Genomic DNA, 18300 nt, shown 5'->3' on the forward strand with positions numbered 1-18300 from the left:
TCCATCTGCACCTGGTACGCAGCGTTTGAAGTGCAAATGCCAGGGGCAGATCGGAGCAGTCATGCATTTCAGAAAGCCACGGTGTGAGTGAGGCGAGCTGTTTCGCATCGCACCATGGGATGAGCTTTACACTTTTGGGTTTTGAGGACAGATTTTCTTTTCCTGTTCTCCTCTAATGCCTCAAAAAATCACCATACGTGTTTCATCTCATGTACTGGTTTGGTTCATATAGCGTTGTGTTTATATGAATCCACACATTGTGAACTTTTATACAGATATTTACTGTTTGCTATTCTTTTTCTTTTTACTTGAGCTCAGAAGCCACAGGTAAAAAGAAACAATGAAATCTTGATTTCCTTGAAGACCAACAGCAGTCTAATTACACACCCTCATCAGTCCTGGCCATGTGTCTCCATGTGGGTAGAATGTGTAGGCATGTTGACCATAGTTAACATCTTTAGTAGGCGTAAAAAGCCTTCAGGCCAAAACATGTGGTGGGGAAGACAGTCAAATACAAACATTTTAATATTTATTATAGGCCTATATGACCTTGAGAGAAAACTGTGGGCTTTGTTGCTGTTCAGATTTTGAAACTCTTTGCCTGATGAATAATAAGTAGAAAACAAGTGCTATATCAATAAATCGGTTTTAAAGTACCCCTGAACAAAGCATGTTTTTTATTAACTCATTCTGATTGGCTGATTCTGATGATAGACATGTGGTGACCACAAAACAAACAAACAAACAAACAAACAAACTCTGATGTTGTCACAAAAAAGACTACGAATATAAACTGTATTTAAACTGTTGAAGGATGACATGATACCCAAAACCTAAACTTTGTGATGAACAAAGCATGGTTGTTATGGTAACAGGTTTGGATGTTTTTTTTTTGTTTTTCTTTTTAAATCTCTGAAAAAAAAACACCTGATTTCTGTGAATATTCATGATAGTCATGTATATTCATGAACACAACATCATTTGTAATTTCTTAAATAAAAATGAAACCAAATGCATTTAAGAGTTCTGCATTTCTTTTTAATATGTTCAGGGGTGCTTTAATTTTTTTGGCTTTTAACACATTTTAGAGCCCAGCTAGCTGAAGCGGTGAGCTCCGTACTATAACTGAACATGGTGTTGTAGCTCTAGTGCACCACAGCTGGGTTTTTTCATGTGAGTAGGGCAGGCCATGCTGTTTCGCACCAGCTTTTTGCTGTTGAGTAGGCCGGTGACTCAGCTTGTACAGAGCCAGAGGCCAGCGGTGAAGGAACAGTGATCCGAACACATGCAGGACGAGTCTCTGATTTCTGCAGGAACCCCACTGAGACCTTCCGCTAGCATGGCCTTTCAGATTGAACACTGCTCAGCGTGCATCTGCACCACTCCACCATAGTGTGTGTGGTGTGTGTGTGTGCTCTGCTTAGTGATGGTTTAGTAGGCACGCATGAAGGAGCTGCTTCCTCATGATGCCCACAGTGGAAGACGGAGAAGGAATTTATCCTTAGCATGAATTTGCAAGTGACACACTCATATTACTGTCCATATTTGTCTGCACTATATTTTTCTAATTCTGTGCGATGTAATACTCCTTCATTATAATCAGGGGTTAAAATGGGATTTAAGGAGGTGTTACGTGAGAGATCTTATTCATATGTTTAGGGATGCTTGAGTTTACTTGAAAAAAAAAAAAAATTTGAAAAGTAATCTCTGTGAATTTCTTTTAGAGCTTTTAACCTGTATCTGCATGATTATTATTATTATTATTATTATTATTATTATTATTATTATTGTTATTATTTGTGTTTTTTGCACTGTGTGGCTGCCACATGGATTGGATTATATAACTGCATAAATTAGCAGTTTCTATTAAAGTGGACATTCAGTGTATATCTTACACCCGTCTTAAATTAAGGAACTGATAATTCTTTCTAAAGCTAATATAGCTATCTGTATAACAAGCTAAGCTGCAAAGTGTACCTTTTGAGCACATCTTAGCCTAACATTCAGCATTATATCTGAATAAATCATCTCCAAAACTGGAAACAAATCATTTCTCATCATGTAAGCCTTGTGTTTGAGGATATTTTTTATTTTGCTAGCAAGCCTAATGGATACTATCTTTCTGGCTATTTCAAATAGGCTAACTAGCTAACGTGCTAGGTACCTCACTGACAGAAAGCTTTGGAGTTATCTTAAATAATATTAAAGCAAGATGTTTTTTTTTTTTTAAAAAAAAAAAAGGTTGTTGAAAAAAAAAGGTTGAGGCTTCTTTACTAATTTACGCAGTGACTTGTAGTATAAGTAATAAAACTATTAACAATGCTAGTTAATGCCAGCATTTTACAACCTTTCGAATGCTAGGTGGTGTTTCCAATTATCTGAATATGACCTCAAAATGTAGTGTTAAATGTATTATTATTATTTTTTTGTTACTGTAGTTCAACATAGATCACCAAAAGGTTTTCTTTATTGTAACAGGAAGTCATTAACACCTAAACAAATTAAATAATAAACCAAGATACTGTGTCCAGCCAAGCAGCCTTGGTTAAGGTATTAAATATTGGCACCCTTTGAAGAGACGAGTTCATCGTATAAAACACAATAATTCAAAATTACCGCTTCATTTCATTTCAACAGTGTCTTTGTTCTTACAGAGTTTACTCTCATTTGCTTTTTTCCCCTCTAAAATAGTCACTCTTACATATTCAAAGCTGTTAAAATTAAACTCTATTGTTCAGCAGTGGTGCAACAATTACAGTAATTGTACATTACAAGAAAAATGATGTAAAAATAAAAATAATGTTTTTTCTCTATTCACTTTGAATCAGCGATACACATCTAGTGTTGTCTTTGATTAACAGTTATTTTTAGAAAGTAGCACAACATTTAATTTATGTTTGAGTTAGGATGAATTACAAACGAATATTTTACGAATATTTTAAATACATAATGGCACTACATAGAGTGGTGAAAACAATTGGTTAAATGTTGCACTTACACAATAAATACTGAGATCAAAAGACAAACAAATCCAAGTATTTGATTCATTAAGGCTAGTGCGTAATGCCGAAGAAGGCAGAACATGAAAATGCTGTCATTAAAAATCTGTCATTTGTCTGGAATATATACGCTTATTATACACTCTCATACACTTGCCCCCGATTTAACCCCTGATTTTAACTATCTTAAATATACACTTATCTAATTATAAATGCAGTGCACATATATAAATATTCATTAATCACCATGCAAATCAGCCTTACATGCATTAACCCACACCCATACTTGGTGTTAAATGTAACCTCATTAACCTGCAGCTTACATTATCCTATGAATGCAGATAAATTGCACTCTCTAACTCAAAGCTGAAAAAAATCAACAGTTGGTTTGCCTTCATTGTCATAAACAGTAAGACAGCAGGTAAGAGCAGTAGGCAGCCATCTAGAAATTCATGCAGACTCTTATCCTGTAGTAAGAAGGAAGAAAAGGGAACGCCGTACCTGTAGGTTCTTCCTCCAGACGTTAACTGCTGCGAAGGCCAACTGCATCTGCTTCCTGCGAGCATCTTTGTGGCGTTTGTATGCAATCTCGATGAAGATGAGGAAGATCCCGGCGACGATGCCGCCAGCCACAAGCATAAACACGCCTGCAAAATTAATGTTGAAATATATCTCACTATTGATATGCCTGATTAAGCCATAACCTTCATTTCAATAAAGTGTGTATCTATTGTATATTGATCTCTACACGAAGTCTACATGAAGTGGTTCGTACCTGCCATATTCTCAAAGGTGAGCGTGGCTGGGGCATTGCTCCTGGAGTCACACTCCTGGTATCTCACCCATGTTTTATCAAGGTCCTCCATGAACCCATTCTCATGAGAGCTTTTGAGATGAAATTAGACCACTTAAAAGAAGACGAAAATGAAGACGGGGAAAAAAAAATCCGTCATGGCTGATCTGATACCTGAGGATGGCCAGGGAAACATTCTGCTTCCAAGGACTGTCTTTACGCATGCCGATGCCGAAGCCTGAACGGAAGAACAACTCTCCGGTGGTGACCAGGTCGCACTTCTGCGAGGCTTCAAACTCCAACACGGCTGAATCCCAGATAAAAGCATGGAGTTTGCTAAAGTATGGAAGAGAAGACTGCGTGTTAGTGCTGGTTTCAATCCTTAATCTCCAAAGACCAGGCAGTTAGCATCAGTGTTAGGTTTATATACTTTATATACTTGTTTATATGTTTTGTGTTGAACATAAAGACATGTATGTATACAAGCAATATAGAGGAATTCCAACAAAAACCCACTTGATAAGACTTGACATGACATATGAATAAACAATAAAATATCTTAGGCCAGGACTGATACGTGGTATGTGGTACGACATTAAGAAGACTTACAGTTAGCATCCCAAGTTGATTATTTACCTATAATATCATGTCCCAAACGGTTTTATTCAACAACAGGCTTGTAAAATATACTTCTACTGTATACTTACTCACTGGTATACCACAGCAGTGACAGCTGCCCTATCACATGACAGCTAGCAGTGAAAGAGGGTAACATGTGCAGGTCTGTCACTGCATCTTTTCAAACAGCTGCTCAGTCTGCATCACAACGTAGTCACTTGGAGGATGTGCTAATTGCACTCTTCCATATACATGAGCTCAAAGACGCCCACGATTGGCTGGCATTGCTCTGACAGAGTAATCCCATTCCTCCTACACAGATCACTCAGCCAGTTTTGCTCTCTTGGACTCCAAGCTTCAACTGACTGCAGTCAGAAATTGAACTTAATAGACTGAACGCTGCTCGGTTGCACCGCTCATCATATACTTTGTGATCATCTCTCGTTATATATGATTATACTATTTATCTGTTTGTTTCACTAACCCGTCTCGCACAGCCTGGATGGCCTCAGCGGCGCTCTCGTAGTTGTGCTTTTCCATGTGGCGGTACATGGTGCTCAGCTCAACTTGACGCCGGAAGTAAATGTCCACAGAGCTCTGCTTCACCGTGGCGTAGATGAATTTATCTGATGGGTTTCGCAGCTGCAAGACAACAGCAAGACAAAAACTATCCTCTTTAGCTCCACTGATCAAAGTTACATCCCAAATAATCATTCAGACCTCAGATATGAGACTGTATGTGTTGTTCTTCTAGTGAATAACTTGTCCTTAAAGCATGTAGTGATGTCCTAGAATCTGGCTTGTTGAACACCACTGAAAGCAAGCAACATGATCTACTAACATTCAGTACTAACACCAAATTGTCTTACTGTAAGGGATCCTTAGCATGTCTAATAGCTACAAATTATGACAAATAACTAGGAGGTCCTCGATTTCATTAACAAATAATTGCTTTTTTTAATTAAATTGGGTTAAAAATGACGTTAGTTACACTAATGCCCTAATAATGTTTTATTCATTCATTCATTCATTCATTTTCTACCGCTTATCCGAACTACCTCGGGTCACGGGGAGCCTGTGCCTATCTCAGGCGTCATCGGGCATCAAGGCAGGATACACCCTGGACGGAGTGCCAACCCATCGCAGGGCACACACACACACTCTCATTCACTCACGCAATCAAACACTACAGACAATTTTCCAGAGATGCCAATCAACCTACCATGCATGTCTTTGGACCGGGGGAGGAAACCGGAGTACCTGGAGGAAACCCCCGAGGCACGGGGAGAACATGCAAACTCCACACACACAAGGTGGAGGTGGGAATCGAACCCCCAACCCTGGAGGTGTGAGGCGAACGTGCTAACCACTAAGCCACCGTGCCCCCAATAATGTTTTAATATTATATAATATTATATTATTATATTCATATAATACAAAATGCCGTAACACTGTGTAACCTGCGTTAACCTGGAATTTGCTTTCTAGAAATATCGCATAGAAAATTTCCCTGGATCACATTTCAACATTTTAGGCCCTAAAAATGCATAAAAATGTCAACTCAGGAAAAATGACATCAAGAAGAAAAAAAAAAATCACAAATGTAAAATCACATCAGTTCAGGTGTGGAAAAAATTAGAATAACACTATAATGAAAGTGTGTGAAAATTTAAAGTGGGTAAATTTCTCTTGTGAATCATCAACCGCTAATCCCATACGAATGCCATGTGTATTTTCTGTAAAGGTCTTGTGTTCAGAATCTTCCGGGAATAAAAAGCTTGAATATCTACTGATGGTTCATATTTGCTCACTGAGACTATTATTTGAACAAATTATCCTCATAGGAACAATCTGTTCCGTGATCATGCATGATCTTTGCAAAAAGTGGTTTTCTGTTTAAATAATAAATGTCATCTCAGCAGGGTAGGTACAGTAGGTTAGAGGTTTCCCTTGGTACGAGAAAGGTGTCTAAAAATAATTTGGAAATAAAAAAAAAAAAAGAGAGGTTTGTTGAGTCCTTGACCGACTTAATTACTCGTCCTAATTCTGTACCGTGTATAACATGAGATGCATTGAGTGTGTAAACATTGTGTGTGTTTTCTGTGCAGTTTTATGACACGCAAGGTCGCTCAGCGCTCAACGACGGAGCCGTGATCTCACCCTAGGGTCGTTGATGCCGGTAATGCGCTCCTCAGGCCGATCCAGCACTAGGAAGGCTGCCAAATTGGCAGTATAAGATGCAACTATAATCATAGCAAAACCAGCCCACACCATACCTAAAATCCTTGCCGAAAAGCTCCGTGGGGCACCTGGAGGGTAGAAAGAAGAGGTCAGGAGACAAAGAAAAAAATCGATCGTATCCTGAGACCCACTGAGTGAGTAATTCTGTTTGCTGTCAGGTACCTTCTCCAATACCAGAGTTCAGAAGTACCCCCCAAGAGAACCACATGGCAGAGGATAAGGTGAGGGCGTCTTCTTCTTCCTCTTCACTATTCACTTTAAACCTTCCAAATGGGCTGCAGAGCAAAGCAAAGTATCTCAAGACACTCACAGTGATCATTAATATTATACATTATATTAATATATATTAATATGTTTTATATACTCTATATATAAGTATGTGGGCACCTGACTATTGCACCCATATGTTCTTGCTGAACATCTCACTAAAATCGCATTAAAATTGGTGTTGGTAGCCCCTTTGTTGCCATAACAACCATCACTTTTCTTCACTTGATTGTGGAAGGTGGCTGTGGGGATTAGTGTCCTTTCAGACATGAGAGCATTAGAAGTGTTGTGTACTGAGGCTGGGTGAGATGTTCTGGAATGCTGTTGGAATGAATTTAGATTCATCCCATACGTGTTCAGTAGGGCTGAAGTCAGGGATTTGTGCAGGACACTTGCATTCTTCTACACCAACCTTGGCAAACCCCTGTCTTTATAGAGCTCGCTTTGTGCACACAAGCTAGGACAAGTTAGAAAATGCTTGGGTCCGGTGAAGGGAAATCTTAAACCTACAGCATACCAGGACAATACAAATGTGTGCATGTCTCCAACATTAACAAAGGCCCACATATGGGTCCAGTGATCAGGTGACCACATACATTACCTTTGGCCATATAGTGTACATGTTCAGTCTCACAAGCACTGCATGACCAGCAATATAGCAACCGAAGAGCTTCTTTTACCTGAAACGGTCTAATAGGTAGAGCATCACCGCCACAACATGGACCGAAAGACCCACCAGTAACCATAGAGTGCTCTGAAAGGGCTGCATGAACGAGTCCAGCGTACTGCGAGGTATTTCCTGCATTCAACAACATGGCATTACTCACAGCATTAACACACACCACCCACATGGGCAAGCCTGCCAGCAGAACCATACAGAGCATACAACACGTTCTGTAGGTGTATTATTAGATTCCTTAGAACTAAACAGCGCCATAAGTTTCACTTTTAAATATAGTCAGAGGAGGAAAATCTTATTTAATTAATGGGAGAAACTGTAAAAACATTTCTGGGAGGATTTCTAGGACTGCTCTCAGAGGAGACGGAGGCAGAATTAATTACATTTCAAATACTTCATTATTTTATTAATGGAGTTTAAATAAAAATGACCTCAATTCAACGAAACATAGTTAACTCGATGCATGTAGAAGTTCTGATACCTATTTTTATAATGACTGATTTTAAAATGTACATATTAAATATGTTCATACGTTAAGTGGTACATTTACTAGTAAAAGTGAATAATTGATTTGATTTAAATTGATTGGCATTTTAACGAAATCCTGGTGCATGTGACTTATTTATTCGGTATGCAAATGAAAAGAAATATATTCTACCTCCCCATTTAGTCATGTCTTATTCCCACCTTCCCACCCGCCAGCCAGCTCTGTCCAATCATACCACATTTCAAACATGTGAAGGCTACAACGCACTTCCTCTGAGATCCCTGAAGCCAGAACTGCTGTTCAGCGTAAAATACACAGACAAAAGCATTATCTAGCTGCATTATCTAGCGTAGCTGTGATTGACAGGGGAGAGATGGTGTGCCATCCCTCCCACCCAAAGAGTCTGGCCAAGTTTACAGTTAATTAACATTATTCAAACTCATGACTTCCTTACAATAATGTGAATATTTTTTCAGCTTGCTTAGCTCTTTATTATCTCAATGATCAATTATTATTGCATTACCGATTATTACTGCTTATAATTGGTTGTCCTTTCTTTCAGCCTAGTTGTTAAGGTGTTGGTCTACCAATCAGAAGGTCGTGAGTTTGATTCTCTACGTCCACCTATCTGCCACTGCTGGGCCCCTGAGCAAGGCTCTTAACCCTCAATTTCTCAGATGTATAAAATGAGGTAAAATGTAAGTCGCTTAATAATAAGGGCGTCTGCCAAAAGCTGTAAATGTAGGTCTGCTCTAAAAGACAGACATCTCAGCAGAGAAGGCCGACCGTGACTGGAATATGCAGACTTTGCACAAGGCATTTTTCTTTGTGGCTCCATATTGTTTTATGTTCTTTCCAATAACATCATGACCTGGAAGATGATATGCTTTCAAAATGATGAATAGTGCATTTAATGTCAAAGTCAATAATTATTACAAGCCTTGATATAAATCAGTGTAGGTTCAGTCTTACGGTATTAACAGTATTCTGAGACATAAACTTCTGAGACATAAAATGCAACAAGGCAGTAATGCAAAATAATACTGACAGCTAATTTGTTTTTTTCTTACTGTCACAAATGGCACATCCTCTGGGAACATATACTGGGGATTCTTATTAATAAAGATATGCATTCACCTCCCACCCCCATCCCACGCCTTCGCCGCTTTGTACTGCCAGTCTGACAAGCGGGTCTGTGACCAGTGCCGAGGATAAAGGCTGCAGGACCTGATGGCTGCTTGCCTGTGCTGGATTACCTCCACCCCCCACTCCCCTCCCCTGTTGCAAGTCGTGTGTTTATGGCGTACTGTTTATGTGTTTATGTTGCTGAGGTGTTTTTCCTGTTCCCACACTGTACTCCCCACCGGAGCAAAGTCTGGGGGTTGATTTTTTTTTCTTCTCCCTTCCCTCATGTTATGCTGTATTTCTTTTCAATCCCTTGTCTTCCTGTCCTGTCCCCCCCTTGTTATATTGTATGTACTGTATTGTATGTATGGACAGGTTGATGGCTAATTTCGCTGGTACCTGTGACCAGTGACAATAAAGGCTACTACTAACTAACAGACGCACCCATTTCCCATCCCATTCACTTTGCTTACTAATTGATCTCGCCTGTATCTAATTTCAGTCTTATTTCCTCCTGTATTCATACACCTAAGTCTTGTTTTGCTCAGTGCTTTTTAAAATCTTGTTTCAATTGTATTGGGGTGCAATTTTTTCTGTCTTGCTAATATTACATATCGTCGCTGTCAGACTGAATCCTCGTATCTCCAAAACCGTTATTTTTCAGGAAATGAAAAAAACGCCGTACCTTATCTGCAGTGCACAGGGTTTAGTCCGCGTTGCAGTGGATTGTCTTGCGCTAAATTCCTGTCCTCAGACGAGCACCAGAACTAGCGGGGGTCAAGATTTTTTTTCTTTGAGCCCAGTGTTTTGAAGACATTTACCTCAGAAGACGTGTTGATTCGTTGCGACTCTTCTTGAGGAGAAATATGCCGCGAAGCTCTCCCGCGGAGTGAGGAAGAGGTGGACAGTTGAAGTGTCCAATGGAGTTATGAGATTTGCACTCAAGCTATTTTCAAGACTTTAGATTGGTTAATAACTTGTAAAAATAACAGACCCACGTGGGGACTGACCAATAGCATCGATATGTGAAAAAATTTGGACATACGAGGTTTCCGCCCGACAGCGACGATATACAAATATGTAAGTACAATAAAGGGCCTATGTATTGTGTTTCGCACACACAATAATTTAATAATAACATTAAATTCGAATTTACGCATTAACATGCTGCAGAAATTTATTATTATTTGATTTTTTTTTTTTTTTATATTATATTATATTATTATTGTTTTTCTATTAACGTGTAAATCTTTTATCCTTTGTGAGTCATTCCGATATAAGGGATGAATAAGGTACATAACATATTTGTAATATCTACAAGTCACATTTTCAAAAGGAAGTTGCATCATCCAAATTTTCCGAAGATCTTGGGAAGAAGAAAATGTCTCAAGCTGCTAGTTTAAATGTATATATTCTAGCTATTCTGTCTTGACTATTCTGTCTCTATTTTAATTATAGGTTTTCTGCTATAACCTGCTTCTTTTGTATAAATCATGGTGTCATTTTTGATATAAAAGAGTAAACAGTGTATTAAAAAGTATATTAAATATCTGCTTTACTTAAAGTTGTGATGAGGAACTGTCAGAAACAGGGTACCTTTTTGACAAGAATGGTGAGCCCCTGGTACTTAAATGGTTTGGAGAACTCGATGTACTGGGCTCGCTCATTATTGATGGTAAGTGGAGCCACGATCATGTCTGCCAGGCCACCCAGCAGCTCTCCCATCATGCCGTTCCATTCCTTCTTATTGCTGTTATTCACCTAATAAGAGAGGAAATCACACTCTGCAATATGTCCTGCTCAAAATGTTCCCAGTGCAGCAAGGCCCATGTATAATTACACCTGTGAGCAATGACTCTGCAAACTGTAAATGTCCGAGACAGGCAGACAGGCAGACGTTTTATGGCTCTCCAGGATGTGACCTTGGTAAAAGAAGAACAGGAAAATGGGGAACGGAGTAAATCGATAAAACGCTCGGGTATATAATATAACTCACGCGCTCCTGAGTGCCAAATTTTCCATCAGCCACTAGGTGTACTTCGTAGGTGAAGTTCATTGTCATTGCGAGCTTGATCAAGAGGTCGATGCAAAATCCATAACAGCACTGAGGCACTATGGGACGACCTGGATGTATGAAGGTAAAAATCGTGATACATATCTGTAGCAACAAATGTTTCCTTTTCTAAAATATAAGCATATATAAAATAAAGTGCAAAGGATATAGTGTTTGACTGGACAAAGAAAAAAAAATCAATTTAGCATTAATTTACAAAAGCTGAACTCCAAGTGACAAATGACATTGAATTGTGGGTGAAGTTTTGTGATCAGACACCAATACAAAATATAAACCGCAAACTTCTGTAGTAAAGCTGGTAGATAAGAAGTAGAATGATGAATGGGCAATCACTGACTGAGATTTGGATAAAAAAAATGACACTTATAAGGGTCTAGAAGATAGGTGCACTCAGCCATCTTTGTCACGGATGGTTTATACTGTAACTCAGTGTTACTCATTGCGCGGCTCGCGAGCCTCCTGCGGCTTGCCAAGCTTTAATATGCGGCTCGCATGGCAGTAAATAATACGATGATATGATCATGTGGTTAAAATTTATTTTTCATTTAAATAACATTAAAAACAATCAGGGAAGCATAGAAAAACGAATGTGCTCTATTACAAATAATAATATATATTTATATATTATTTGACTCGTCACTGACTCACTGCGTTCTGCGCAATAGCCAGTTTTTGGCGGCCTGCCAGAAGCTAGTTTGTGTTTCATGCTAGTTAACAACTTGTGTTTACTGTACACACGGACTAAAAAATGGATCGATTTCTTATCAAACAATCCCGCGTACAAAATGAACAGCAACAAAGCAATGTGACAGTGACAAAGAGGTAACTGATGGGGAGCATGCATCATCTGCAACTCGAGCAATTATTGTATTGCAATATTGTACATTGTATTTAAGCAGATAAGCTATTTAAGACTGAATAACTTTGGCATACTTTGCGGTGAAAGTGGCTCTCTTATTGACTTTGTCCTATCAGTGTGGCTCACATGAAAAAAATAGTGAAGACCACTGCTGTAACTGAACATCAGGGGGACATTCTGGAAGGCTTTATTTTGTCTTGTTCCATGTGCTTTTGTTTTTGTTTTGTGTATCCTTTGTTAGCCCTGCCTCTTCCTTAATCCTTTCTGCCTCTGCACACCAGTTCCTTGTGTTGTAATGATTGCCATCCCTATATATACCTGTTGTCTTGTGGCTGTTTTTTTTGCTGAGTTCTTTGTGTGTTTTTTGTTATCTTGTTTCCTGGTTTCTGTTTTCCTGTTTCAGTTGCTTAGTCTTTATCAGTGTTTTTTCCAGGTGTTTGTTGTTTTCCTTAATAAACCCCTTTTTATGTTATCCCAGCAATTGGGTCTGGATTTTATCTGTAAAGGCACTCCTGCTTTTCTGACAATCTTCCACATACGTGAGTTCAGAGAGGCCACGATCGGTTAGTATTGGGGTGACTGATGAAGGAAAGTATATTGAAATATTTAACATTCTCCACATTCATTCATTCATTCATTCGTTCATTTTCTACCGCTTCTCCGAACTACCTCGGGTCACGGGGAGCCTGTGCCTATCTCTGGCATCATTGGGCATCAAGGCAGGATACACCCTGGACGGAGTGCCAACCCATCACAGGGCACACACACACACACTCTCATTCACTCACGCAATCACACACTATGGACAATTTTCCAGAGATGCCAATCAACCTACCATGCATGTCTTTGGACCGGGGGAGGAAACCGGAGTACCCGGAGGAAACCCCCGAGGCACGGAGAGAACATGCAAACTCCACACACACAAGGCGGAGGCGGGAATCGAACCCCCAACCCTGGAGGTGTGAGGCGAACGTGCTAACCACTAAGCCACCGTGCCCCCCCCATTCTCCACATTCAAATACAAATCTCCAAAAAATAATTTGAGGAGGAGGAGGAGCTTGTTCTCGCAGGTCATTCAGGTCTTCAACCAGGACAACACATAACACTGAAGACTTCTCAATTTTCTATTCGAATATGTCATTAAACGCTCACAAAACATTTCGCTACATCTCACTCCGTGCATGGTCATGTATGTGAAAAATGAAATTAGAATTTCACTGCTTTTCTAAGGGATGCAAAACTTTTGCACTTTATCTTTCACTACAACGTGTATTACCAGGAATCGTCTCGTTGGGCCCAGTGCAGATCACTTTTTTGATCAGCACTCCATTCACGGTGTGTTCTTCTTTACACGTTCCGTCTCGCAGCGTCGGCTTCACGTACACAAACGGCTCCTGATGAATGGTCACGATCTTCAAGTGACACCAAAAGTGATTAATCACCATGCAGATATAAATGAGGGAAAAATCTGTCAGTGATGAATTGGAAAAACAGCCAATACTAAGCACCTTCAATCTTGTTGACATCTGATAACCTCTTGGCTTCTCAGTGTCTCCTCCTGGCCAAATGATCTTCCTCTGCGTGTTCATCATGACCTGAAAGTTGATCAATAACATATTTACATTTCAAATGGCTTTATTCCTTGTGTATCTCATACTGCTGTACGATATTATTTAAGACATACTTGTGAGCCGTTGTAGACACCCACTTGGACCAACCGGGTTTTCTGGTAGTTGAGGATGCTGTAGTGGGCGAACCTCCTGTCTCCATCATCGTTAAACTCCACCCGGCCTGTGAGGCCATCTGGATACTTGGATGACATCAGTACTCTAGCACATTGAAGGAGGATGAGTAAGGGATTGCGTCAACCGTAGCCCTGTCTCTACATTTACGACAGTGACGAATGATGCTATGGGTGGACGTGGATTGCAAGATTAGTGCAGAGACTAGCGCTGCGTGATGGTGGAAGAGGAGGAGGAGGAGAGGAGGGAAGAACTTCATTCTCTCAACAGAACTGTACAGACATACTCAGTGATATGAGATGGGAGGGTTTAAATGGAATATCTGCCAATAGGTAGATGGTAAAACGCCCCTGAGCTCAAGCATATCAGATTTGTGTATGAGGATGGGGTCATGATATATTTCTGTACAATCCCATACAGTACTGCGCAAAAAAGAAAGAATCCACCATTAATTTATTCAACCCATGATCATAGTCTTCTGCATTAACACACATTTAGTTTCCATCTATAAAAAAACTGCCTTTTTAGATAAAAGAAGAACATCTTTCACAACAGATGGTACTGCCTCCACAGAGCCATGATTTTATCATCATGGGTTTTTTTTTTACCTGCAGAGACTGAAGAGAAAGCCAAAGTCTGCAGAGGAATTGTGCCACGTTCTCAACGATGCTTGAAAAAAGCTAGCTAGTTTCATTCATTCATTCATTCATTCATTCATTCATTCATTCATTCATTTTCTACCGCTTATCCGAACTACCTCGGGTCACGGGGAGCCTCTCAGGCATCTCAGGCGTCATCAGGCATCAAGGCAGGATACACCCTGGACGGAGTGCCAACCCATCGCAGGGCACACACACACACTCTCATTCACTCACGCAATCACACACTACGGACAATTTTCCAGAGATGCCAATCAACCTACCATGCATGTCTTTGGACCGGGGGAGGAAACCGGAGTACCTGGAGGAAACCCCCGAGGCACGAGTAGAACATGCGAACTCACTAGCTAGTTTCTTTATAAAAATATGTACCTAAGGGCACAGAAGAAGCTTGCACCAAATAGATCCCATAGATCCCATTTTATTACTTTTTTTGTATTTTAGACTGGCAGAAATGTTTTAGTGGAGCAGTTTGAACTTAGTGCCCTCAATAATGACAAAAACAAACAAACCAATAAAAAAAGACTAGAATTTAACTGAACTAGAAAGTACACTGAGCTTCATTCATAGCCTTTCATTCCAAACTTTCATAACTCTTAACTTAAATAAGCTTCTCCTGCAGGCATAAAGATATATATATATATATATTTTACCCTTGAAGGCTTGATTAGTTGTAAAAGTTTCTACTTTTATGAGTTTATATTGCAAGAAAAAGTACTGCATGATGCTTCTCTTTACAATAATATATCTATATAGGAAAAAATACAATAATCCCAAGTGTAATCTAATCTACGCTGGGTTGAAATCAAATCTTGGTCTCGAATTCTCCTTGCATCACAACCAACAAATCATGATGAAGTCATTTAAACATAGTGTACACCTTCAGGGTGGTTCTTACCTTCACACACCAGTTTGAAACTGTGTGTATGAAAGCTTTTTTTTTTTGTCTGATATGATGCTTGATTATTTCAATATTTGCAGTGTGAAAGCTGGCAGTGTTTTCAGTTCTAGCAGTAATGTATGGTAATGTATGGGAACAGATGGATGATGAAGGAAGCAGTGGCGGTTCTAGGATTTTTCTGTAACAGGGGCCCTTAAGGGGCCACATGTTACATTCAGGGGCCAAGTACAGGGTACATTCAAGCACACAAAATAATTTATTCAGTACGGTGCAAACACATTTCCGCAGTCATTCCTTTTTCAAACGCTCGAGTGCCGCCAATTGTTTGGTGGTGGAATTGCTTCTGTGATCGTTTTGAAAAATTCTCCGGTTGCTCTTCTCGTCGACGATTGATGGAACGGGGGCCAATCAGGGGCCAATCAGATTTCAGCAGGGGCCAGGGCCCCTGTGGCCCCACCTCTAGAACCGCCCCTGGAAGTGAGGCAGAGCAGAGCAGGGCAAATGACTCACCGTTTGAAGAGTGGGCCGGTCTTCCAGATGTTTGTGTTGCCCACGCATCCTTTCGGAGGTTCGGTGATGTTCTCCTTCTCAAAGAGCTCCTGGATGGACTGGGCCACCACAGCCACGGCGTCGTAGATGTGCGCCGACTCGTTCTTGCCGTTGATCAGCTGGAGGCCGAGCAAGCCTGCCCAATAATCGGTGATATGACACGACATTTTTTTTCCTTCCACATTTTAAAATAGCGAATGGAATTAGCAGAAAGCTTGATTAGCAGACAGGAGAGAAGAAGGTAATGAAGAGAAAAAGCACACTGATGTCACTGATGTGAAGAAGCTGGGACAGAAAGGAATGTAGCTTACCATCGTATTCACACGTCAATGCGGACGCAGCACTTACAAATAAAACTCAAAGCGCAACAAATGCACAAGCATTTAAACCATTATGGATTACCACAACTCTCTATTGGATCATTTGTAGTCTATGGAAAGAAAGGACACACACTTAAAAAGATGAGATAAAGCGTTAGACAGAGAGCACAATACAATGAGAAGAAAGTCACAGTGTTTAAAACGTTTAAACATCTGCATGTTTAAACGTTTAAACACGTACAAGTACAAGTACAAGTACAACACACACACACTGGTTTGCTGATGTCGATTGTAAAGCGTACAGTAATCATATAAAAAAAAAAAAAAACTATAAGATCAAGAGAGGAGGGAAAAACTACATACCATCTGGAGCTTCACTTAGCGCTTTACCAGACATCTCCCTTTCTCCCACCAGCCACACGTAACCGGACCCGGTCATATTCAGCTGGCGAGCAGCTTTGTAAATGGCCGCTGCTTCGTCCTCACTGCGATTGGACACAGAGTTTCGACTCTGGCATTATTCCAAACAATATCAAACGTGATGCTTGAGCTCCAAAGGCCGGAAGCGACTGCTCGCATGCAGTGTGACATTTTTTGCCCAAAAATCTCCTACTGATCCAAAATGGATGTCAGATGGTATCACTGAATAACACAGATGGTAAAAGTGTTGTGTAGTAGTGCGAACGCTGCTACGCTCTGCCAAGTCGCTGGCATTTTCAAGTGGTGTGCTGAGAGTCGTTCAAATCACACCAGAAAATAAATTCAAACAAAAATACACACGTATAACCAAGTACAACATCATAAAACAAATGACTTTGATTAACAGTCTACTGTACAAGAACTTTATATTTATGTACTAATAGGAAGTCTTCTCATATACAGTACAACTGTGGTGCAACTTTTGAATACCAACCGTTAGGATAAAATAAAGAGGGCAGAGAAATGTTATTTATACCAATGAGACATTAGACGGGTTTGTTTTTTTGTTTTTTTTTTAAGACTAAGAGCAAAATCAAATGCTGATTTTCTGTGTTTCATATACATGTAAATAACAATTTCTATGTCCTCCAGCCTGTTTTTTTCCATCATCTGGGCAGCTTCTGAATCCTCTCTCTTTTTGCCAGATTTGCACATTACGTGGCCAATTTCATTTAGGAACGCATGTACACCTGCTCATTCATACAATTATCCAGCCAATCAGCCAATCATGTTCACATCGAACTTCAGAATGGGGATAAAATGCTTCAGATTTCCTGTTTTCCAGTCAGTTTTGTTCAGCTGCAGACTCAGAGTATTAATCTGGGCAGGCAGAAGTGGAACTTGATATACAGTAGTTTTTGCCTGTTGTAGCCCATTCACCTCAATGTTGTGCTTTCTGAGGTGCTTTTCTGTTCACTATGGTTGTAAAGAGTGGTTATTTGAGTTAACGTTAACATCACACCCTGTCGGATCCAAGCACGCTGTCTATTTATCACTGAGCTCTCTCATTAACAAGGCGTTTCCTCCTGAAGAGCTGCCGCTCGATGGATGTTTTGTTTTGTTTTTTTTTGTTTTTTATAGAGATCATTGTGGATCAAACCAGCATTTCAGGCACCACCAAACTCTCCACTGACCCTTTCCCCCATTCTTATGTTTGATTTACACATTAACCAAAGATCTTGACCTGTATCTGCATGACTCTACAATGTAAACCACGAGTTACGTTATGTAAACATCTTTCTTCATTTCAGTCAGGACCACTTGAGTCAAAATAAAGACAATTCTTTGACATATTTAAATTTTTGATTTGCAAGCTTATAAAATTTACATTTGGCGGTATGGCTCTGTTCTGAATTCCCCATCCTTTTCATGAGCTCCATGAAAGCTAGTCAGGGAACAGCAGCAGCTTCGTGGGGGGACAATCTCCCATTTAACTGGGAAAGCAGCAAGACAAAATCCCCCATTTAGAACAGAGCCTGCATCAGTGACAACAGAATGACACTGATTA

At 40.0% G+C, this 18300-nt stretch overlaps 1 protein-coding gene across 2 annotated transcripts in view; it reads right to left on the reverse strand.

Moving 5' to 3' along the window:
* The window catches only part of grin1b (glutamate receptor, ionotropic, N-methyl D-aspartate 1b), a 32999-nt gene that overhangs the window by 6963 nt on the left and 7736 nt on the right, over positions 1 to 18300 (reverse strand). For both annotated transcript variants that reach the window (XM_060884093.1, XM_060884092.1), the window contains 14 exons: positions 16677 to 16798; positions 15955 to 16129; positions 13827 to 13971; positions 13651 to 13737; positions 13419 to 13554; positions 11206 to 11333; positions 10806 to 10970; positions 7599 to 7717; positions 6814 to 6926; positions 6571 to 6719; positions 4895 to 5052; positions 3967 to 4128; positions 3775 to 3884; positions 3501 to 3646 (listed from right to left, as the gene is read on the reverse strand). In XM_060884093.1, the coding sequence (XP_060740076.1) occupies positions 3501 to 3646; positions 3775 to 3884; positions 3967 to 4128; positions 4895 to 5052; positions 6571 to 6719; positions 6814 to 6926; positions 7599 to 7717; positions 10806 to 10970; positions 11206 to 11333; positions 13419 to 13554; positions 13651 to 13737; positions 13827 to 13971; positions 15955 to 16129; positions 16677 to 16798 (1915 nt within the window). The remainder of the gene's footprint in view (positions 1 to 3500; positions 3647 to 3774; positions 3885 to 3966; positions 4129 to 4894; positions 5053 to 6570; positions 6720 to 6813; positions 6927 to 7598; positions 7718 to 10805; positions 10971 to 11205; positions 11334 to 13418; positions 13555 to 13650; positions 13738 to 13826; positions 13972 to 15954; positions 16130 to 16676; positions 16799 to 18300) is intronic.

This window comes from Tachysurus vachellii, chromosome 12 (genome assembly GCF_030014155.1).
Source record: "Tachysurus vachellii isolate PV-2020 chromosome 12, HZAU_Pvac_v1, whole genome shotgun sequence".
NCBI lineage: Eukaryota > Metazoa > Chordata > Actinopteri > Siluriformes > Bagridae > Tachysurus > Tachysurus vachellii.